The sequence below is a fragment of the Mya arenaria genome, chromosome 5, assembly GCF_026914265.1.
Source record: "Mya arenaria isolate MELC-2E11 chromosome 5, ASM2691426v1".
In the NCBI taxonomy this organism is placed as follows: Eukaryota; Metazoa; Mollusca; class Bivalvia; order Myida; family Myidae; genus Mya; species Mya arenaria.
This window is the reverse complement of record NC_069126.1, coordinates 44,908,204-44,933,811: the sequence shown is the minus strand read 5'-3', so window position 1 is coordinate 44,933,811 and position 25,608 is coordinate 44,908,204. Positions and strand designations below refer to the sequence as shown.

The following is a 25,608-nucleotide window of genomic DNA, read 5'->3' as shown; positions in this document are numbered from 1 at the left end:
TTTTATGATTTGCTACCGACGTAGCGTGGATATGCACACAACACAAGGTGCCCACTGATAATGTACTGGATATGCACACAACACAAGGTGCCCACTGATAATGTACTGGATATGCACACAACACAAGGTGCCCACTGATAATGTACTGGATATGCACACAACACAAGGTGCCCACTGATAATGTACTGGATATGCACACAACACAAGGTGCCCACTGATAATGTACTGGATATGCACACAACACAAAGTGCCCACTGATAATGTACTGGATATGCACACAACACAAGGTGCCCACTGATAATGTACTGGATATGCACACAACACAAGGTGCCCACTGATAATGTACTGGATATGCACACAACACAAGGTGCCCACTGATAATGTACCGGATATGCACACAACACAAGGTGCCCACTGATAATGTACTGGATATGCACACAACACAAGGTGCCCACTGATAATGTACTGGATATGCACACAACACAAGGTGCCCACTGATAATGTACCGGATATGCACACAACACAAGGTGCCCACTGATAATGTACTGGATATACGGACTAAATATCATCAAAACAAAGTCAAAACGAAATAACTACAAAAGCCCATCGGATCAATGTATGATGCGTTTTCATAAAATGTCAGTGTGTATTACTCTAAACTAAAGGGAAGATACTGTGAATACCAAACCTTCGTTGAGCCAAAGGTCGTCCCACCAGTACGGAGAAACTAGGTTGCCAAACCACTGAAATAGTATCAACATTCACGTTGTATTTAAAACCAAACAAGCTCTTAAAATTAAAACTGCATTTGGCATCATCTTTACATTTAATGGATTTAAGGTGCATCTTTTAATACTTACTGTACCCTAATACCACATAAGATGAAATGCGAGTGCAGCACGATCTAGTAATCATTCAAAATGAACTATTCGTAGGCAATAGATATCAAATTAAAAATGATTTGGTGATCGCAGCTGGACGGAAACAAGTACGTGTGTACAGTTCGTACCTGATGTGCAATTTCATGAGAAATAAGCGACGTCTGCCAGACAATTTGCTCGCTGGAGGGCGGGTCATAAACAACAGCAGACTCTTTATACGTGATAAGTCCCCAGTGCTCCATGCCGGAAAAACTCATGTCAGGTACGGTAATTGCGTCTTTAATTATAAGAAAGCATGTCAATATATTAACTAACATATATTTGCGTTTGGAGAAACTATGCATATGGTTTTAAAACAACAAATAATCATTATAATAACGTATTACGTCTTTTCACATGGAACTGTTGACAACACATTGTACACACTATATCTTTCTGTAACATTTACATTTTGATAATGCTTAAATAAAAGTTTTAAACTAGACTATGGCAACAGTTATAACAGCTGTATTACTATAACAAGTAAAAGGTCGACGTACCCAACTTTGGCAAAGGGTAAGGAATTTGAAAGAAGTCCTCAAAAAACTCGAGGAACTGAACAGACGTGTCCAATAAATATGTTGTGTGGTTAAGAATGTCCTTTCTGGTCCAAACCCGACTCTGAAAGAGGAGTTGATTAATAGCTTAAAACATTGACGGTTGTTGTTGTTTTTTTTAAAACAAGAGATGCCTTCCCCATGCTTCTCTCAATGTGTTGCACGCCCGTTGACGTTGGGAGACATGGAACGGATTGTGAGTGTTGTGTCGATGAGGTGAACATTGGAAACACGTGTTTAAGATTCACCAAAGGCCTGTGACAGAAACAGTACAGATATGAAAGAAAACAGACCTTTACAAAACTTGTTTTAATTCAGGGTGTACTGAATATCATGGTATTTGTACTCTGACGTCAGTCTGGTTCGGAATATAGAAAAAAAACACATACAATATAGGTCTTTGTAATTGTTGTAGTGAATCTAGCATATTTTTTTTACCATCATAAAGAACAACTAAACCACCCACCGTAGACAGGTCAATTGCTCAACCTTCAAGGGATTAAGATGCTTGCATCGCTCACGAAATCTATGGCTCGCAAAATTTTGACTTTTAACTGTGACCTTGACTTTGAAGAGGTTAAGGATTTATGGATGGGACGTGAACTCTTTGACTGGAACCTTTCACAACCTATATTGTTGGTTCTGCACGTCATCTCGGTGTAATGAAGTTGTTTATGAGACACGAAATATAAAGCTCGAACATTTAACTGTGACCTTGACCATGAGCTTACGCGCCTGGAATGTAAGTTCTGCATGTCGTCACGATGTGGTGAAGATTTGACACACGTTGCATGAAAATCCTTATTTTGGTTTACGAGATACGGACCGGCACGAACGTTTGATAGGCAGACAGACTTACGGACATCCGCGCTAAACAACATCTCGTCCCCTGCATGGGGTGCCGCGCTAAACAACATCTCGTCCCCTGCATGGGGTGCCGCGCTAAACAACATCTCGTCCCCTGCATGGGGTGCCGCGCTAAACAACATCTCGTCCCCTGCATGGGGTGCCGCGCTAAACAACATCTCGTCCCCTGCATGGGGTGCCGCGCTAAACAACATCTCGTCCCCTGCGTGGGGTGCCGCGCTAAACAACATCTCCTCCCCTGCGTGGGATGCCGAGCTAAATAACATCTCTTCCCGTGGGGGAAGTGTTAACAACGTACTCACCCTTATGTCTTTGTAATACGCTTCAATGTATTCTAGTTCTGCAATACCGAGCGCAACCAAGTAAGAAGACATTTTGACATCTTGTGGCTGATCAAACACGTCAATGAAGAACCCATCCACATCCCTGAAACAGATAAATAGACTGTTGATAGCATGGGCTGAAAGAATAAACCCAGGTGATGACTGTATGATTAGCCTTTTGGCATATTGTGTACTGGTGTGCAAATCAAAATGTTACCTTTCTGAATTATGAGACTCACACATGGTACTTATTCAATTATGTAAATAAACAGCTATGCATACGGCATACTTTGGATTTATGTTATACAAATAGTTATTTTGTTTTAATTTTGTTTAAACTTTCTTCTAATACCTCTGAATATAGCCATTTGACCTTTCTGGACTTGCTTGCGTGTATAAGTAATTGTATTAATATGTTTGTTCGTTTTAAAAAAGTACACATTTCTTTTTTTGGAAAGTCAGAAATCACTTACGGCCCAATAGTTTTTCTCAGTGGTAGGTTCATAACACTTGTCACATGGCCGAGACGTTTTATAGTCATAGTAAATACAGCTTTGAAGTCAGGTTCATCGAAGCATGGAAACACGTAGCGCGCATGCGTCGGTTCCATCAATGAGGTAAATACAAACCTAGACAGTGCAAATACAACGTGAATCAGCCCTGAACAAGTATAGTCACATGGCTATAATTTATTTAGAACAAACAATGGAATACTAAACATTTCAGATGACATGCACTGACAGACATGTTAATATAAAGGAGTAGTGTTTATCTTCTTATAAATTTATCTGTAACTTACTTTTCTTTGCAGGTTTCTTTTTCCATGTATGGCGAAGCATAAAAGCCCATGACACCATTACTTATCTTGCTTTTACTGTTGATTGTAAGCTTGTATCGTGCTCCTTTCTTCAGAGGTTTGTTCAGTTTGATATGGAGCATTTCAACATTTAGGGATACACCACAGTTCTCAACCTTCAACTCATCAGTTTCCTCGTCATGTGGAGCTTGCGTGTATTCATGTGGAGTTGTCTGTTCTTTTTGCTCATCATCTGTAAGACTTCTTTTAACGAGGTTGTCAGCGTCTTCTAAGCCTTTACCGGGATTGTTTGTATGTTCTAAGATATCCTTCTCATATTTATGAGTCCAGACATCCTCGCCAAGAATGTTTATTTCTACAAAATTGATGCCATGCTCCATCGAATGAAGATGAATTATATCAGTGTCTTCATTGCAGTAAATAAGAATCGTGGTATTACCTATAAAGGCAAATTTGATATGCATTTTAACTCAGATAAATATTTAATTTTGAAAACTGTAGCTCGCTTCACTTTAAGTATTTCTATCAAAAATGTATGTTTACAACTTAGTCGTATTAAATCATTGTTCACATATCTTGTTACAGATATGAGCTATCGTTGTGCAATGGTATTTAAGTAAGCGCCTGAATACAATCAGAAAACTCCTTAAATCTAACATGTATGGCTTGAAACACTGCTAAAATAGGTGGACATGTATTTGAAAGGTTCAATTCGACTTACTAGCTGGCAAATGGTGCATAGCCATCATAATTATTTTCATATGCTTTATGTTGATTTATAGAGATTCATCAATGAAATAAAAATGAGATTTTATTGTTTCAAATAGTGAAAATATCATTTTTGTATTTTTCGCTGCTTTAAAATGTTAGCCCACTTCCACTTCCAAATCAAACCAGGCTGGGACACAATTTCATTGAAACGAATTTTCATCTGCATTCGCCTGCGACTTGAGTGCGTGTTAACATTTCAAAACAGTGTATTCCAAATTGATATTTACACTGTTTATAACATTGACATATCAGTCATATTACACTGATAATTCTCAGCAATCGGAAAGCGATATATATTCCCACATATACTGTTTAATATCCATTACACTATTTAAAGCAAAACTCTACTTACAATCAAAAGTAAAATCAGATTCGTTGTATATATGAGGAAACATGTCCACGTGGTACCGCTCCGGTATTACGTCTGTTGGTAGCCGAATGTCCGTATGAGGGTCGGGCCACAAATTGCAAATTGTGTAAATGTCCTTAGCCATATACCGTTCTGGAAGACCATTAATGTAATGTGAAATGCAATTCTTACGATCTCCTGCATCGCCAATATCCTTCGTATCAACCTTTGCATCTGAGATTGCGTTGGCGACGTGAGTGCCATTGGCAGTTTCAGCGTTATAAGCGTCCGTTGTAACTTCAGTGTTGGCTGGTGATGCGCTGCTTGTGTGTTGTATTTGATCATTCCTCGCATGGTGATGATGAGTTGTTGGTTGTTTTACTGCTTCGCTGTTGTCAGAACTATGATGGTGAAATGTTGTGCTGGGGTCTACGTGAGTGGCTGTGGGTGGGGGATTGAAGTGCGGTGTCAACGCGCTGTGAGGTAGGTTTTTGTGATCATGTTTGGATTCTGTTGAGACGTGTACTGTTGTAGAAGTGTTGATGATATGACCTGTTGAATAATGTCCATATCATGAGGAATTATTTATTCAGTTTGAGAATAATAAGGCTAAAATTTGTTCTCGTTTTGAGGTAAATGTCATGCAATAGAGATCAAAAATATAAAACTAATACCTTTTTTATCGTTGTAACCATTGAATTATCAGCTTTTTAAAATGGTTTAACAGGTTATGTAAAATAATGTCCAGCAGTTAATTGAATAAGACAACCATTGAATTGTCAGCTTTTTAAAATGGTTTAACAGGTTATGTAAAATAATGCCCAGCAGTCAATTGAATAAGACTCTATAAGTTATACACGTGTTATATTTTGGATATTTTGTTCATTAAAGCATTTGGTCAACGTTCATTATTGTATACATATAAGCTTATGAATAAACATGTTGGCTAACTTTAATCAAACCAAAGACTTAACTAGTGTCTACCATTAATCGCCGATGTCCGGCAAGAAAGCAGCTGAGTCGTTATGTGAACAGAAAGTATGTACTCACTTGATAGAACAGAACTGAATCCATGACTTAAAAGTAGTATATGTATAACCATACAAAAATACATGTTGAAAATCGTTTTTATTATTATCATTCACTCATTTGAATATAATAAAAAGAATTGCCTTTTGTTAAAAGTAGTAAACGTAAGTTTATGGTCTAAAAAATATGACTTAATTTGGCCCAGTGCGAGTGAACTCCATAATTAAGCCTTTCCGGAAGTTATAGGACGATACCAAGTGGAATTGTGGTAATTATGAAAAAACAAGTCAATGGCCTAAGGTCTATGTCTCAGACATCTTATTCAATTCTTGTTAAAAAATACATTTTATATAAGTTGGTAATACAACCCACTTTAGAATGGGGGTCAGTGGACGTATTTCTTAGTGTTCTCATAAAAGGACATTTGAAAAATATTTTAAAGAATGGAATGTTCATAATACACACAGCGGCTACTATCCTTTGACGTACTGTTATCACTGCCATAAATCACATGGCGTCTTTTTCTTTTTTGATACAACGTCGCATAAATACGTATAAAATTAAGTTCTCAATAAAGAAAAAAAGCTTGTAAAGCTGAAATCCAGCTAAATTCGTACATTATGAGATCTTCTCTCCTCGCCAAGGGAGATCACCGCGTAAAAGATGTCATGTTTGTTTCGTGTTATATTTGAAGCCTCTTTAAACCATCACAAGCTGTTATACTTTTTGTTTCACTTCCTACGCATTCGGTGACAAACAGAAAGTCTCGCTGAGCCGGCCTTGGCTCATGTGAGTTTGGTTGTTGGTCACCAAGCCGGACAAATGGATTTTCCCTACTTCATAAGACCATACTCTTGAGCAACATCGTGTCAACGAGAGTGACTTCGAACAGGTTGATATAACTTTCTTCACAATCGTTGTAAAAAAATGAAGTTAAACTGGACAGAAATAATACAAATCAACATGTTTTACAGGATTGTTTGGGAAATTATGCATACCAACGATTTAGTTAAGCTTTGTGTAAGCATAACACGTTTCAGCTTCAAATGTATTTTACATCAGTCATGATTAAAAGTCATTGTCCATTCACGCCAACATTTTGAAATGGAACAAGAACACGAGCTCTGTCAAACACGTTTTAAGAAAACACAGACATAAACAAGGAAATGTTCCTTCGTAGTTTGAAAGCATCGGGGCAAAAGTGCAACAAATATTATACTTGAAAATGAAAAACAGAAAAAATGCATAATCCATTGACAAGATCTAAACCTGAGCAAACACAAGCAATAAAGGGATGCATGTTACATTTTGAAATGCAAAAATTTGAAAATAATCGAAAACAATAATGTTGTTTTTCTGTCACAAGAACAATGTCAATATTCTTCTTATGTTTTATCCCTCTACCGTGACGTCAGACACTGCTGAGCGTGGCGTCGTTCTAGTTGCTGACGTAATTTCCGGGACGTCAAAATGAACGGGGCTTTTAGACATGGCCTTGACATGGGCTTTCTTTTTCATCTGCGTCACCATTTTCTTGTTGACGTCAACAAGCGCGCGCGTCATCGCATCCTGGGCTTTCTTATCGTCTGTAAAAAGTCAGTAATGTTACAATTCTTGAATCAAAACTAGTGGAGGATATCATCATCGACACCACCGGTACATCTTTTACATACACTACCTACGAAACAGCTTAAGCATGGACCGGATTTATTCGACAATACATCGACTGATGTAAACACCGTACACAATATTGGCAAAGATAACACATATACTGCATTGGTTTATATACATTTATTTTAGCTCGATTCAGAAGCTGGAAGCTGATATGAATCAGTCTCGGAGTCTTGGTGTTCTGATTAAGAGGCCATGAGAAAGTACCCATGGTTATAAGCGAACCTACAATCTCATAGATGAAAGGCGAATCCCCATACCACTAGACCACTAGTATGTCTGTTGAAGTGTAAGTGACACCGCTTTTCATACTAATAAGTCGTGGGAACGATCACCACATGGAAAATTTTCTCATGACCTCCACAATTGAATACCGGTACTACTAATTATCAATACTGGTTTATACCAAGAAACGGATTTTAGCTTTCGTCACAATAAAATTAAAAAAGTAGGTACACACTGAACTTTTGTAAGAACTCTTACCTAAAACCTTCGCCCTCTCCAATGCCTCCTCAAAATGCTGGTAGGCTTCCCGGTACCTCAGTAGATTAACTGGAACGGAATTAAAGACTTAGACGAGGCATTGTATAAATGATTGTCACATAAAGAATACATATAGAAAGTAAAGGCATACAACGGGAAAACAGACAGTAAGTTCGGATATCATATCACTGAAAGGAAGACAAACGCGCAATAAATGTGCTCTTAATCACAAACATACATAGTCATCTAAGTAGTAATTTAAAATCGGTCTATAATAAGTAGTTAGTATTCTTAAGAAAAGAGTACTTTTTTGAACTAAGTAAAAACCATGAAAGTTTTAGAGCAAAAAAGTAAATGGTTATTTAGTAACGACGTTGTTATTTCCCCTTATTATATAAATACCAGAGAGAAGGGAGATAACAATGTAAATATCAAGGTTTCACATTAATACAAAAAAACATTTCCAACTGTGTACGAAGTATTTTAGTGAACAAAGTCAACGCATACGAAACCATAATATAGAGTCACTCTTTCAACATAATACACACACTCAAATAATTACTTTTGAATTATTCTAAAGCTAATACCAAATACTGCGTGTACCTTCAGCCACTGCGACCAGCACACATGTCTGGAGCTGCAACCTGACGTGCCCTGACTCGTGGGCAGACCGCATGGCCTTGAGGCCGGCATCGTGAGCGTACTCGTAGATCTTCATCATCAGGAAACAGTTGCCGATCTCATGGAACAGCCAGGCGGTCTCCTTCGGGACTTTACAAAGTGGGGCCTTACGATTGTACCTTAAAATGAGAACTATGAATGTAACAGATAAAGAAATATGCACATAAAATTCTAGTATATACATGTTTTGAAATGAAACCATACAGACATAGTTTCGTTTGCGTCCTTAACCAGGTATACAACGTCGTATCCTGTTTAAGGCCAAGGTTAGAGATTACATTGGAATTCCTTCGCTCCTTCAAAGTTCGTAAAAAGTTACAAGGATAATAAAATCTATATATAGAATCTGACACGAGTTGTCATTTAATACAAGATTTTATTAAACGAGTTCATGAAATTTGTTAGTAAGCGAGCCTCTGGCGAGCTTACTAACAACTTTCATGGACGAGTTTAATAAAATTCTTGAATTTAATGACAACGAGTGTCAGATCTTTTTTATCACATGCTTAAAACGGTGTTTTTATTACCAATTAAGTTCCACTTTCTGAACCGATTGTTTGACAGCCAAAGTACTCAGAGTAGAATGTCAACGATGCGCCAGATAAATAGTTCCAAATTAAAATGACAAAAGTAACTAGCAGTTATCAAGTTTTAAAAGCTGATAAAGCGCTTAACAAGTCACAAATACAGAAGTGTGTAGTAAAATATCCAACAACATGAATAACGAACGATTTTAACCAAAAAACCCAATAAGTACACAATTTGATGACGTCACACTCAGAATACATGCATTTACGCGGTTTATTTAAGGAATGAATTGCGGGGTTGATGTCATTATCGGGGTATGAACGCAATTGGGTTGGTCAATGTGTGTGGAGTCCGAAGGACTCCACGCGTACTTTGACCAACCCAATTGCGTTCATATCCCCGATAATGACATCAACCCCGCAATTCATTCCTTATATTTACACCAATAGTTCATTATTTCATTCAAGAATTGTTAAAAAAAATACTTCATTTCATTTAAGAAAACCTTTCAGTAATCCGTTTTTACCCATTCTGTAAATAGAACGACCCGACTATAACCGGAAACATTTTTTTTTCAAATTACGTCACAATAACGCGGGAAAAAGATATCCACTTCAAATCACTTTAAAACGTAAAATTAAAACACTAATGACAACAATATATTTAAAATATAATAAACTAACACTTTTAAAAATGTTGATCTATATTTTACGGGACCTGCAGACACAATACAACCAATAACAAGATCAATAGCTTTCATGTATATTGTTATGCAATGAATTACGATCCGAACATATCCGAAGATGTTGCGTTTGTTCATCGATTGATGAACGCAATTGCCGAAAGGCAGTTCATTTAAGGAATGGAAGTTGAGGTGTAAATATGTGACCTACATCGGTCTGTCAAGTTTTCTGTGTGCACGGATTTAAAAGTTATTCGCTGTCGCTTTCTACGATGATTTTGCAGCGTTTTCTTGGTGTACATGGCGTTTCATAACATGCAGATGATAACGGCGAAGCCTTACTCTGTACTGCATGGATGTTGCTGTTGAACAAGTTAATTTCCACCAGGAACATGATGTTCTAGCCGCCATGGGATGTGTCATGAGATGTCTGTCCTGCGGAATTCGTATTTGTGTTTTCGGTAACCGACAGCTGATTAAATTGGCAAGTAAATGGCATTGATTGCATATTGCTTGTGTTGGTCAAGATGGAGATGTTTGAAATGTTCTTGTGGTGTTTGTCACTATTGTGGCTGTATTTGTTGACTAACTGGATATTTCTGTGACTAGTAATCTGCATTATCTGGTTGGCGGAACATTGTTATCAGAAAGTTTGTGTACAAGATGCTTTCTGGCACTATGATTCGTTAGCCATTTCTCTCCCGAAAGTCTTACAGCTTCATTATTACGGTAAGTATTTGCTGGCATTTAAACAATTTTGTTTACAAACAATGCGGAGGGATATCTAGGTTGCGTGTGATTAGTCTGGCCAATCGAAATGTCTGATAGGTTATCTTACACATGTGTAAGATAAAAATATTCGTAATGGGTATATTACACGGAAAACAAGGGTAAGCATGTGATAAAATAGTATATTATCCAAGTATATTAAACTTCAATTTTATTACACGTATCTTCGTCAATTCAGTTATTGATACAACTAGTGTGACTTACATGTCCACTGCTCTGTTGTATTCCCCCATGAGGACAACTTGTGTGACTTACATGTCCACTGCTCTGTTGTATTTCCCCATGAGGACAACTTGTGTGACTTACATGTCCACTGATCTGTTGTATTCCCCCATGAGGACAACTTGTGTGACTTACATGTCCACTGCTCTGTTGTATTCCCCCATGAGGACAACTTGTGTGACTTACATGTCCACTGCTCTGTTGTATTCCCCCATGAGGACATAGGTTCTGCCGAGGTTGCCAAGCGCTCTGGACTGGATGTCTTTGTTGTTGCTTAATGAAAAATCAAAATAAATTTAATACAACTGCTGTCCATACTCAAAATCTTATATCATGATTATATAGTTTTGATGTAATATTAAGCACTTTCTTTTTTATAGAAGATGTCTTTAATAGTTTGTCTTTTGCTTAACTTCCTGTTCCAATCGCCTGATTCATATTTCTGGCCTATAGTTTTAATTTATATAATAGTTGTATGTAGTTAATTAGAAAAATAAAGAACGTTATAATATCGCTCGTGCTTGTTTGTTTTTTGTGGCACACAATTTGGTTTATTCTAGCTTTGTAGACCTCACGCTTTATATGTATAGGCTACCTTATCAGAAGATGTTCAACACTCATATCTCTTTCGTACTCAAGATTGTTCGTACCATATCTTCTTAAGAATAATTTCAAAGCTTTTAGTCTTATTATTGCATTTTGGTGTAATTTCAAGTGGATGTGTTAATACGTAGCAGTAATATACATATTAAATGTTTATTTTCATCTGTTTAATTCCGTGTCAATTTATTTGAATTCAATATGTGATATGTACAAATAGCTTAGACACTTTTAATTTGTATATTCAATTTCTTGCCATACTATGTATCACATCAGAGTAACTGTTATGTTCTTGTTCCATTTACACACATGTAGATTTTACTTTTGTTTGCCAATCATATAATGTAGATTTTACTATTGTTTGCCAATCATATAATGTAGATTTTGCCATTGTTCGCCAATCATATAATGTAGATTTTGCCATTGTTCGCCAATCATATAATGTAGACTTTACTATTGTTTGCCAATCATATAATGTAGATTTTGCCATTGTTTGCCAATCATATAATGTAGATTTTGCCATTGTTCGCCAATCATATAATGTAGATTTTACCATTGTTCGCCAATCATATAATGTAGATTTTACCATTGTTCGCCAATCATATAATGTAGATTTTACCATTGTTCGCCAATCATCAAGTCCTGGCCATGGTTGTCAAGGGCGCTAGTATAGTTCTGTGTTTGCATGTCGCAGTTTCCAAGGACGCTGTAAAGCGTGGACAGCAGCACGTGCATGTTGGGCACCGACTCTTCTGTGTAACGTCCGAGAACGTCAATGCAGTCGCCTGATCGCTGTTGGCAAACATCTAGCTGACCCTTCTCGTAAACTGTAGAGTTACGAGGTAATGTCGTTGTTTGGAAACTCTTATCAACCGTTACTTTATGTTTTGTTAAAAATGAACTTAACATTTGTACTGCATAGTGCATAGCCATTTTTATGTTTAAACACCTATAATGTTTGCCGTGGAAGTTAAATGCAGTTTTTGTTTGGTGCAGAATCAGAATAACCAACTCGTTTGCGTAATCATTAGTAATCATTAGTAATTACACATTGTAAATAATTTTATTATATACTTAAACGTATTAACCATGTGTGCTGACAGAAAAGTGTGCGTAGCAATATAAAGGTGCGTTGATACTCACAGTAATCTATATTTTCTAGTTCTTTTTCTACAAATGCCATGACTTCCTCGCCTCGTTTTAGGTCTTCGTTTCTCGCTCGTTGCTCGTTGCTTTCCGATTCCTTCTTCGGGTCACCCTCTTCGGCAATCATCGTCATTTCTCGGATAAGTTCTTCTTTACGGAGAGAGGCGAAGTCGAACTTTATTTTTTCCGGATTCGGTGGTTTAGGTTTTTCTTTTCGACCAAAAGCATACCGTGAACGGTACGTGCTTTTGCTGGTTCCCTTGCTCGTTTTTGAGGTATTTGACCGATAGCTTTTCATCGAGGATGCTGGAGGTTATAAAATAATCGCTTTATTTTTGTCACAAACATAAGTTCATGGATTCAGTATTTCATCATTGTAATGATGGACTTAATCATCGATCAAATTTTCAAAATCAAAACCTCTATCTTTGATATGATTTTAATTGCACATACTGAATAAATTCAAATACAATAATTGGTGTAGTTTCACGTAGGCACAAGAGGTATGCCCGATCATACCCATACTTTTCAGATTTATGTAAGTCTTACAGCTGCTAGAGAACGCTTCTACGCGCTTTACCATAATAAACAAATGCCTGGTGAGCATGCCCCCGAACCTTCAACGAAGTTGTTACTGCACATACTGTTTGTCTAGCTACGCCCCTAGCAATGCTCGGGCAAAAAGAATAATCCCAAGTGGTTCAATCAACGATTGACGTCTGCGAAACGCATCTTTCCACCATACCCACCTGTATTATATGAACCCACAGAGTTGAGCGACTCAGTGCTGGTGTAGATGGACAGCTGACTCCTGTTCCTTGACCCCGCGGCCAAGCGGCGATGTGGGTGGGGCGGGGGAAGGGGCCCAAGGGAGTCCCAGAACTGGGTCCGTTCGTTCAGGAATTGGAGGCCCGTCTCCGCCACGTTTGAAACCGCACCCGCACCCAAAGGAGATTTTTTGTACTTCATATCTGTAGAAAGAATAATTGAAGTGAAAAGAAAATTAAATGTAGGATAAAAAGGAACTTTTCGTCTGTGCATACAAGTACACAAAATAAGTGAGTGCTTTACTTAATTACATGTACACAAAATGATAATAGATATGCTCGTCACATGATAGCATAAAATAGTGTGTGTTTTTTTTTTTTTATTTTAGGTCTGTTAAATTTCGTTATAAAATTACGTATGCTTCATGTATGACTCTTACTTACAGTAATATGTTTTAATATAATTATCTGTTCAATCAAAAATACAAGCGTACATAAACGCATGAAGCGATGGAGTTTTTTTAGAGAGACAGAGAGGGGCGTTTTTATGTCTATAGTCACCAGTGTAAACGATATATTATTTATATCCATATTTATACCCATGGTCACCGGTATAAACGATATACGATGCCATACTTCATAATTACGCCATCAATATAATTAGTAATTCTACATATTTACACCTCAACTTGTTTGTATTGTGTCAGCAGGCCCCAAAAACATTTTTGAAAGTGTTAGTAAATGATATGTTAAATATATTGTTGTCATTAGTGTTTCAATTTTACGTTTATTAAAACTCGATTTCAAGTGATTGATCATTTCCCGCGTTATTTTGACGTATTTCGATAAACTGTTTTCGGTTACGGTCGGGTCGTTCCATTCACAGAATGGGTGAGAGTGAATTTCTGTAAGTATTTCTTAAATAAAATGAAGTATTTTTTACCAATTTGTTTTTATAAAATAATGAACTATTGGTGTAAATATACGTAATAAATTGCGGGATTGATGTCATTATCGGGGATATAAACGCAGTTGGGCTGGCTTCGGACTCCACACAATTTGACCAACCCAACTGCGTTCATACCCAGATAATGAAATCAATTCCGCAATTCATTCCTTAAATGGTCAGATCATCGGTATAAACGATTCACGCTTCAATACTACACGGTCACGCCATCGGTATAAACGATATGCACTTCCATACTACATAATCACATCATCGGTATAATTGATATACGCTTCTATACTACATGATCACGTCAACGACATAAAGGATATACCATTCCATACTTTATTATCACGTCATCGATATAAACGATATGCACTTTCATACCACATGATCACTTCGCCGGTGTAAACGTTATCCGCTTCCATACTACATGATCACGTCGCCGGTATAAACGATATGCGCTTCCATACCACATGATCACGTTGCCGGTATAAACGATATGCGCTTCCATACCACATGATCACGTTGCCGGTATAAACGATATGCGCTTCCATACTACATGATCACGTCGCCGGTATAAACGATATGCGCTTCCATACTACATGATCACGTCGCCGGTATAAACGAAATACACTTCCATACCACATGATCACGTCGCCTGTATAAACGATATACACTTCCATACCACATGGTAACGTCGCCGTATTAACGATATACGCTTCAATATTTCAGGATCTCGTCACCGGTATTAACGATATAAGCTTCCATACTACAGAATCTCGTCACCGGTATTAACGATATAAGCTTCCATACTACATGATCTCCTCACCGGTATTAACGATGTACGCTTCCATGCTACAGGATCTCGTCATCGGTATTAACGATATAAGCTTCGACACTACAGGATCTCGTCACGGTATTAACGATATAAGCTTCCATACTACAGGATCTCGTCACCGGTATTAACGATATAAGCTTCCACACTACAGGATCTCGTCACCGGTATTAACGATATAAGCTTCCATACTACAGGATCTCGTCACCAGTATTTACGATGTACGCTTTCATACTACAGGATCTCATCACCGGTATTAACGATATAAGCTTCAATACTACAGGATCTCGTCACCGGTATTAACGATATAAGCTTCCATGCTACAGCGTCACCGGTATTAACGATGTACGCTTCCATACTACAAGATCTCGTCACCGGTATTAACGATGTAAGCTTCCATACTACAGGATCTCGTCACCGGTATTAACGATATACGCTTCCATACTACAGGATCTCGTCACCGGTATTAACGATGTACGCTTCCATACTACAGGATCTCGTCACCGGTATTAACGATGTACGCTTCCATACTACAGGATCTCGTCACCGGTATTAACGATGTACGCTTCCATACTACAGGATCTCGTCACCGGTATTAACGATATAAGCTTCCATACTACAGGATCTCGTCACCGGTATTAACGATATAAGCTTCCATACTACAGGATCTCGTCACCGGTATGAACGATATAAGCTTCCATACTACAGGGTTTTCGTCACCAATATTAACGATGTAGGCTTCCATACTACAGGATCTCGTCACCGGTATTAACGATTTAAGCTTCCATACTACAGGATCTCGTCACCGGTATTAACGATGTACGCTTCAATACTACAGGAACTCGTCACCGGTATTAACGATATAAGCTTCCATACTACAGGATCTCGTCACCGGTATTAACGATATAAGCTTCCATACTACAGGATCTCGTCACCGGTATTAACGATATAAGCTTCCATACTACAGGATCTCGTCACCGGTATTAACGATATAAGCTTCCATACTACAGGATCTCGTCACCGGTATTAACGATATAAGCTTCCATACTACAGGATCTCGTCACCGGTATTAACGATATAAGCTTCCATACTACAGGATCTCGTCACCGGTATTAACGATATAAGCTTCCATACTACAGGATCTCGTCACCGGTATTAACGATATAAGCTTCCATACTACAGGATCTCGTCACCGGTATTAACGATGTACGCTTCCATACTACAGGATCTCGTCACCGGTATTAACGATGTACGCTTCCATACTACAGGATCTCGTCACCGGTATTAACGATGTACGCTTCCATACTACAGGATCTCGTCACCGGTATTAACGATGTACGCTTCCATACTACAGGATCTCGTCACCGGTATTAACGATGTACTCTTCCATACTACAGGATCTCGTCACCGGTATTAACGATGTACGCTTCCATACTACAGGATCTCGTCACCGGTATTAACGATGTACGCTTCCATACTACAGGATCTCGTCACCGGTATTAACGATATAAGCTGCCATACTACAGGATCTCGTCACCGGTATTAACGATTTAAGCTTCCATACTACAGGATCTCGTCACCGGTATTAACGATTTAAGCTTCCATACTACAGGATCTCGTCACCTGTATTAACGATTTAAGCTTCCATACTACAGGATCTCGTCACCGGTATTAACGATTTAAGCTTCCATACTACAGGATCTCGTCACCGGTATTAACGATGTACGCTTCCATATTACAGGATCTCGTCACCGGTATTAACGATGTACGCTTCCATACTACAGGATCTCGTCACCGGTATTAACGATGTACGCTTCCATACTACAGGATCTCGTCACCGGTATTAACGATGTACGCTTCAATACTACAGGATCTCGTCACCGGTATTAACGATGTACGCTTCCATACTACAGGATCTCGTCACCGGTATTAACGATGTACGCTTTCATACTACAGGATCTCGTCACCGGTATTAACGATATACGCTTCCATACTACAGGATCTCGTCACCGGTATTAACGATATACATTTCCATACTACAGGATCTCGTCACCGGTATTAACGATATACATTTCCATACTACAGGATCTCGTCACCGGTATTAACGATATAAGCTTCCATACTACAGGATCTCGTCACCGGTATTAACGATATAAGCTTCCATACTACAGGATCTCGTCACCGGTATTAACGATGTACGCTTCCATACAACAGGATCTCGTCACCTGTATTAACGATTTAAGCTTCCATACTACAGGATCTCGTCACCGGTATTAACGATGTGCGCTTCCATACTACAGGATCTCGTCACCGGTATTAACGATATAAGCTTCAATACTAACTACAGGATCTCGTCACCGGTATTAACGATATAAGCTTCAATACTACAGGATCTCGTCACCGGTATTAACGATATAAGCTTCCATACTACAGGATCTCGTCACCGGTATTAACGATATAAGCTTCCATACTACAGGATCTCGTCACCGGTATTAACGATATAAGCTTCCATACTACAGGATCTCGTCACCGGTATTAACGATGTACGCTTCCATACTACAGGATCTCGTCACCGGTATTAACGATATAAGCTTCCATACTAAAGGATCTCGTCACCCGTATTAACGATATACGCTTCAATACCACCTGCTGACGTCAACATTCTATATGATATACGCTTTGATACAGACCGTTTGTATTCTTGAAGCAAACATGCTTCGTTATCAAATTGGAACTATATAAGGAAAACGAGTAACAACTAGTGGCACAATGACACTAAAGAAATGACTGTTTATCGGAAATAAACGAATTATAACCAAAACTGCACACACTATTATATTCTAAAGGTGCTTTAAAATCTAGTGTGAAACATTCTTTGAAGGTAAACAGATAAATTACAACCCAATATAGCTTTTATTATGCCAACTTTAATCATTGAGTCGTTTATCTTTCAACAAACAGTCTTTAGGAGGTTGGTTAAAAGATCAATTATTTATATGTATTAATTTATGGCCAATTAAAGCCACACAATATTTATCAGAGCAAAAAAAAACATTATCTCTTCAACAAGAAGATTAACACTCTAACCTTATCCTGAATTTATTACAGCTTTAAGAGCTAAATTTGAGCCAAATATCTGCCAATGCTCCGTTATTTTCCCTATACAAAAACAAGGTCAATAGGTCAAATGTTTAAAAGACCAAAATGCTTCTCTGGAAGTCACATTTAAACCAAAGTAAATGAAACTTCATAGTCTAAGGTTCAAAATGCATATATTTACGAGCCCTTAGTCCTGTTCGATTATGGGGTAAGCATGGACCATTTCTCTCAGTCAGAGGCCGTATTCCATATTATAAGTTATTAAGGTGACCCGATATAGGATATACGGGGCAAAAGAAACCCTATCAGATGAGAGCGAAGCTCGAACCAGAATATTGTTTCCTGCGCCCCGTATATCCGATATGGGGCCACCTACTAACCCTATAACGTATATATCACATCGACAACCTGTTTACATGTTTACATGTTTCATTTCTTCATCTGAATCGGAAGGAAGACGCCATTTTGGTACCATATAAAATTGCCGCGTGACCAGTCCTGGACCAATGGCGTTGCGTCATTCATGTATGAGGTATGATATAGTTATTAATTTCCTTTATCCTTCCATAGCTCAGAGATTCCATTCAGTTCATTGGCTTATTTATCTAAAAAGTCCAATCAAAACTGTCGGATTCTACTATTAAATACGATCCATGGTTTTGTTTCTATAAAGATATAGGCATGTAGAATATCCGTCACTTACGTTCAGTTCCCAGAATGTGCTCCAAATACTCTTTATCATGGTACATCTTCCCGAGGATTTGTTTTTCACTCGTTTCAGCGATCAGCTTGTTCTCATAATTGAGCGCCTCAAGTGAATCAGCGAGAAGTGAGTTCATACTAGCTCCCGTGGCTCGTGACTCCAACAGGTGCACGCTGGGTTCCCGGTGGATACGTGTCAGGGGGCCGTGAGCCACGCGGGACCGGAAATTGGCACTGGGGACCACTGATTGGCTCCCTGTTTCGGCGGGCTTCTGTTTCCATGTGAACTGTTTTTTTGGAGTCTGTGGTTGGATATGATGCGCGTATTATTATGTGAATTGTCAAAAATAAAACATGATTTCCTTATGAAAACGATGGAAACGATAATTACTTGAAAAAAACAGCATACGTTATTATCAAAGATTACGCTAACTGGAATCAAACATTCCAATATGCTGTGTGCTCTTGTTCATACTTTGTATACTTGTTATTCAAACGCATGCGTCCTTTGGGAATGTCTCTCGCCAGTTAATCGGATGAAAATAATTTCAAATGTATAAGAAACCTAAGGACTTACCAATTTATGCGAAGGGGTGAAATATGTGATGTCTCCCGTGTACGTTAATTTCATGCGACGGCCTGAAAGAAAAACAGAGTTGGCTAATTCGGCCACACACACACGCACACGCACACACACGCACACACACACACACACACACACACACACACACACGCGCGTATGTATGTGCGTTTGTATGTACGTAAGTGTGTGTGTGTGTGTGTGTGTGCGTGCGTGCGTGTGTGTGTGTGTGTGTGTGTGTGTGTGTGTGTGTGTGTGTGTGTGTGTGTGTGTGTGTGTGTGCGTGCGCGCGCGTACGTGTGTGTGTGTGCGTGCGCGCGCGTGTGCGTGTGCGCGTGCGTGTGCGTGTGTGCGCCCCCTAGTAGTCAGAATATATCTTAATTAAAAGTAGATCATAAAATTTATGGCTGTTAAGTCTGTATTACTCATTGATTTTGCATATATCAAGCTTAAGCCGATTTCAACAAATAAAATCTAATATTATCAGATTATGTGTTAATTGAGGAGTCAAAATTCATTCAAAAGTAGATCTGAACAAACAGAGCCAACATAGTCATAGTCGGATAAAGAAATTATACAAAACACGAGAATAAAACCGGCGCTGTTTGTAGTACGTACCTTTCTTGCTGGACGTTTTCTCGGCCTTATTTATTGCATCTTTGAACTCCTGTGCCCGTGGGTAGCGCTTCAAGCCCCTGTGGTAATACACCAGCGCCATTTCATGGTTTCCCAGTTGTTCTAACACTTCTCCTTTTTGCAGTAGACCCTGTAAGGCAAACATTTATGAAATTCTTAAATTTGTTCTTATTCGGCGGTGCTATAGTGGGCCCGTTTTCATTGATTCCTGTGGAAGAACGCGAGCATAAGCTCAAATATGTCAAAGGTGTTGTAGAACCCCACCCTCGGGTTTGATAGGCCCTGTAAATGAAACATATCAAGCAATTGTCTTCTGGCACAGTACTTATTTTGGCTTTTATAATATTTATATAAGTGATAACGACCATCTCAGAAAACAATCGCCAAGTACCATTTGGTCATCAATTGGTGTTTTATGTAGGTAATACAGCGGTTCGTGCATACGTGCTGGCTACCAGAGACATCTGCGGCAACACTAAGAACGTAAATACTTTGTAAATATTGAGATGCAAGCCCTCGTAATTGAGTATGAATGAGAGGTCTTCTCTGATTTGTTTTTCGATTGTTCTCGCTTTCGGGAAGCATTTCGAACACAAATATTAAGACGAACATCACCTCGTAGCTTTTTATATTCTTAAAAATCAAAGCCCTCTCTGGGAGTACCTAGTAATTACAGAATTTTGCATCCTTCACCTGACTAATCCTAAAACACTAGGACTGAAATGTTGTAAAAACCTTGGTAACCATATGCAGCAGTTTGTTCCCGGACAAGCAAACGCCATTATAGAGGGAGGAACTCATACAAGTATTTGAAATGCTAATCTTCCGATCATTTCATACAACCGTACATTTATTATCTATCTGGTACATTGTGCCATTGACCGGAATAAATGTTTAAACTCCTCTGAGAGCAAAAATAAACCTATACAAACCACTTCAAACCCATACTAACTAATTTACTTCTTAGAAAAAAACAGTACCAGAATATAGTTGTCATGTATACTTTACTGAACTACAACCTTTATTTCTGTTTTATCGTTTTCGCTCAGCTCATCAGCCGCTTTCGACGGGGCTATTTTTGGTAACCTCCTCACTTTGGACCGCACTGGTTTACCTAATTTCATTGACGCCGTTTTTAAGACGTCATTTAGTTGGAACGACGTCTCAAGTGACATTTTTCACGTAAATAAGATGTCTCTTCAATACAATAAAATAAACGAAGTATTCCGTTAATGTTTCCTTTTCAATTGTTTTATATCAAATTTGTGAGCGTTTCGTCGTAAAAATGTGTTAATACAATTGTCATATATTGTTTGATGGTCCCTTATAATACAGAAAGCTAGTTATGAATATACTTTCTAATACTCGCATACTTTCGTAACACCATACATGTTTGTTTGCGCTGTTTTGAAGTGCACAATTTTTGTTTTGTCTACTTCACATGTTTTGCGTATATGATTAATAATCCCAAAACTCTCAGTTCACGCACGTTTCAATTGAAAATAACGCATTCATATATCCAGAATGAAGTGAACTATTTACAAAAATAAACAAATTCGAGTTTTATCTGGGCGGAAAGGCTATCGAAGCCCAACAATCAGCTCTTTCAAGACTCTTAAAAATATCAACAAATCTATCTTTGATGTATTTCTATTTGCTTTAACGGTGTTTCACTTTTCAAATTATAGAAACATAACTTCACACTCCCTTATCGCCATAAGAGTGTATTTGCACAGGACATTATCCATAGGTTTTCCATTTGCAAATAATTCCAACTTCTTTTCTGAAAAGCATTGTTCGGTGAAACGGCTTGCTTGCTGATGGACGTATATTGTAATAAAAACTATCGAAAATAAGCGAATAAATAACCATATATCATACTGCAAAATGAAAATGTCAAAAGAAGTTATTTGAGTGTTTTATGAATAATTTAGCACACAAAAGACGTAATAAGAAGCAGGCGATGCAGGAATCGAAATACTTTTTATACAGATCAACTGATATTAAAAGAAGTTAATGTTCTTTTCCAATAAGAAAACAAAATTCGGTCTCATTTGCATTCAGTGATTAAGTTATTTCTTATAAGTATGAACTTAATCAAATATTCTTTGTTATATATATTGAATAAGGTTGATAGTAAGGAAGATTGAATTCTTTCAGCGAAAGAAAAGCCCTGTATGTTCATTGTTATTAAAATGACATGTCGTGTTATGTCGGGTTATTTAAAAATGCAATTATTAATTAAAACGTTTTCTTCATAGCTTTATAAATGCCACCTTTCCAAAATATGGATCAATCAAATTATACATTCGTTGAATAAAGCAACTGCACAGCATTTTGAACTATAAATAAAAGTACTTTTAAAAGGTTTAAATGGTTTAAATATGCTAGGCGTTGTTTAAACCGTATTCGTATGAGAAAAGAAACCAGTAGCTGTCATTGTTGTCAAGTCTGCGCTGAGTAGAAGGTAATCATTTCTGACGGCGCGTACATGTACATGCATATATCAATGGGCTGATAGTTCAGAACTTTGTTAAGGTAAACGTGATAAACGAAACCGTTGTTAACTTTAAACCGTGAACTATTTGATGATGTGCCTATATATGTATATGAAACAAGTGAAATAGAGCTTAAAGGCTGTCTCAATATTGTAAGAAATGCTGCAGGTCAAGAGTGTATCAATGTCACTTCAAGAAATGCTGCAGGTCAAGAGTGTATCAATGTCACTTCAAGAAATGCTGCAGGTCAAGAGTGTATCAATGTCACTTCAAGAGCGGTCAAGATTTGAAAGTTAACAACGATGACGTTAACAACGGACTTGGTTTAACAAAGTTCGGAACAACTGGTCTTATGACTATGTTTTTTACATTTAAAAAATTATAGGGGTGTTTCTTAAACTAAACGGCGTTTGAAAACTTAACTTAATGAATTGCATGTACATTGTGTGTACGTACGTACAATTAACTGGCCAAATTTTTTTGAAATAATCATACATTATCTACATATACAATATACGACATACGTGTTTTTCACGAACATCAAATGAAAGGAAAACCTTACAAATATATAGAATAATCCATACTGTAACCAACAAAGAGAGTATTAATTCAGTTCATTCTATTGAGCTGTAGATATTCCTACAGTTTAATAATTCTCTATAGCCATATTTAAATACTGCAACATATTTAAAATCCCCTATAGATTTTCCCCAATATTTGATCCAAAGCAAATAAAGCATTTGATGACAGTTGTATTTCTGCGCGACAAACAAAAATATATTGGAATTTAATTATTTGTTAATTGTTTTATTTTATGTCAGAAACCCATCTTAGCATGCATGCAGAGTTTATAATATTCTGTTATGAAGGTTTCGTAATTTGACGAACATCTGAGCTAACTTGTCGACTTAATTGTTAATTTCAATCAGAGAGATCGAAAAGAAAATTCAACACTTTTACCACATTATTTGTCATTTCGGGATTTACCTCAATAAAACACATGTAAAATCCAGATTCCATAAAACGATATATAAACGCAAAACGGAAGACACAGCTCGTCTGTTTTTTCTCCATAGGTCAAGGGCCATAACACGATGAGTATTAATCTCAGTGTTACGGCCCTTAAAAACAGGCGTGTAAAACCGTGCATATAGAAAATTCCCTTCCCCGTCCCTTCCACTCACCGCCTTGTCGACGGCATCAATGTGTAGCGCCATATCGACGTCGTCCGCGGCCCGCCGGAACTTCCGGAGACGTGAGTAGCACCTGGACCGACCAACCAGTGCCGCAACGTCGTCGGGAACGTGGCGTAAGGCCTACATAGTGCGGGATTTAAAGTAAATTATATTTCACATCCTATATTTATTGTTTAAAGCGTGCTTTAAATGGACTAGACACCAGATGGTCTAACTGTAAGACAAAAGAAAATCGTCTAAAACTAACATAAAATTGACATAGCTGTGTAGAACGCATTGAATCTTACTAAATGATGCATCACATCGCTAACGACACATGCATCTAGATTTTGCGCATTTTTTAACCAAATCGAAATTTACTGATCAGGGGTTGTCTACCACGTTAATCCCAGTAAGTTTAAAAATAGCGTCGGTATATATACAATTTAAACTGGGAAACCATAAAGCGCTATTTTAAACGGGAGAAAGACAGATGAGACAGCAACATCAGTGTTGCTTTTATTATTTAATAGCGTTAATTGATGTATTCTCGTTCTCTTACTAGCTCGTATTGACAATTCCAGGCTTGTTTTGTAGAAATACTGTATTTGCCGATTATTTAACCATCTGGTGTCTTGTCCCTTTTAGTCTAACTTTGACATTGATATAATTATTCATTGCTGGTTTATGGACAAGATCAACATGCCCTGTATCCTAATCATATGTCAAGTTCGACAAAAAGATACCGAAAATTTATGTAATTTTACTGAAAGATAAACGCATTTGTACTTCGACAATTTGAAGTGCTGTCCCACAATGTATCCATTAAATCACGTTAGTGATTAAAAAGGGATGTTCTGTTAGCAAAAACCTGATGTTTTTTTATGAAAGTTAAATATTTGTTTAAAAAATGCAATCATCTAAATATATATTTACCTGCGTGAATGACTTGATGGCTTTGGTGTAACTCTGTTTCTCGTAGTTAGCCTCTCCATCCTGCTTCGCCATCTCATTAAGCAGCAGCTCCTTCCGGCCATACTGGTCCTCGCTCAGCATACTTCCGCCCACCTTGCCCCGGTGGAGCTGTCTAGTGGAGGTGGGGCTCGGTCCGGGTGAGACGCGAGTGGGTTATGTTGTTTTGGCAGGGAATCTTCTTCTAGTTATATATTCAGTTGTTTTCTAGTGCAATGCTTCATTTCCGGGTTATCATGATTATAAAGCGTGCTCAGAATACTGGACGACGAAGTATTAACACTGTAATGTATATTGTAACCGAACTGAATGTACTCCAAGTTTTATTCAAAATTAAATTATATTCCAAACGGCTTTCAGTTACTCAGTAGAACTAAGTCACATATAGTGTACCATAATGCTCGCGCAAATAAAAGGCACTTGAAATATATTTCCAATTATCAAGTGCTCATTCCAAACAAAACCCGTGAACACACTTGCATACACGAACAACACAATAAAGCATAGGGTAAATACTTTAAATCCTAAAATAAATATGGAAATATTAATATAAAAAATGTCATGCTACCATTTTAATGCATATATATTGAGTTCATGTCAACAAACATATCGTTGGTACTTAGAGCGCATTTCGGATATAAAATAAAGGATTACAGTATAAAGATTTAATGCGCAAAATAAAATCTAATCGTAATCTGACCAAAAGAACTTTCGATTATAAATCAATATTGTTTGCTTCATTTAATCAACGATCGAATGCACATAAGCCTGACATGCACGTGCTTTTCTATTGACACAGTAAACTCACAATTGATGATTCCGCACAAAATGCCATCGCAAGGATTCCATTTCTTAGCAAGTAGTTCATGTCTTAGCTAGTATTTCATTTCTTAGCAAGCATTCCATTTCTTAGCAAGTACTCCATGTCTTAGCAAGTAGTCCATTTCTTAGCAAGTAGTC

The 25,608-nt window shown here is 37.8% G+C and overlaps 2 protein-coding genes across 3 annotated transcripts in view; both read right to left on the bottom strand.

The window, feature by feature from the left end:
* The window catches only part of LOC128235085 (aminopeptidase N-like), a 43,104-nt gene extending 37,242 nt beyond the window's left edge, over positions 1–5,862 (bottom strand). Inside the window, exons 1-8 of the mRNA XM_052949803.1 lie at positions 5,655–5,862; positions 4,608–5,156; positions 3,467–3,923; positions 3,141–3,296; positions 2,647–2,770; positions 1,421–1,541; positions 1,010–1,158; positions 689–743 (exon numbers count right to left, since the gene is read on the bottom strand). Of these exons, the coding sequence (XP_052805763.1) occupies positions 689–743; positions 1,010–1,158; positions 1,421–1,541; positions 2,647–2,770; positions 3,141–3,296; positions 3,467–3,923; positions 4,608–5,156; positions 5,655–5,745 (1,702 nt within the window). The 5' untranslated portion in view covers positions 5,746–5,862. The remainder of the gene's footprint in view (positions 1–688; positions 744–1,009; positions 1,159–1,420; positions 1,542–2,646; positions 2,771–3,140; positions 3,297–3,466; positions 3,924–4,607; positions 5,157–5,654) is intronic.
* A 67-nt stretch (positions 5,863–5,929) lies between these two features.
* LOC128235086 (outer dynein arm-docking complex subunit 4-like) lies at positions 5,930–25,212 on the bottom strand. 2 transcript variants are annotated; one of them, XM_052949804.1, is made up of 12 exons: positions 24,613–25,212; positions 23,686–23,817; positions 19,986–20,133; positions 19,365–19,426; positions 18,789–19,089; positions 13,185–13,406; positions 12,433–12,741; positions 11,909–12,116; positions 10,876–10,962; positions 8,391–8,587; positions 7,788–7,856; positions 5,930–7,219 (listed from the first exon to the last, which is right to left on the bottom strand). In XM_052949804.1, the coding sequence occupies exons 1-12, from the start codon at positions 24,730–24,732 to the stop codon at positions 7,026–7,028; spliced, it is 2,049 nt and encodes a 682-aa protein (XP_052805764.1). In that variant the 5' UTR covers positions 24,733–25,212; the 3' UTR covers positions 5,930–7,025. The 2 variants fall into 2 exon arrangements, with proteins under 2 accessions (XP_052805764.1, XP_052805765.1); XM_052949805.1 differs by lacking the exons at positions 23,686–23,817; positions 24,613–25,212 and adding an exon at positions 21,023–21,813.
* Between the last annotated feature and the right edge of the window lie 396 nt (positions 25,213–25,608).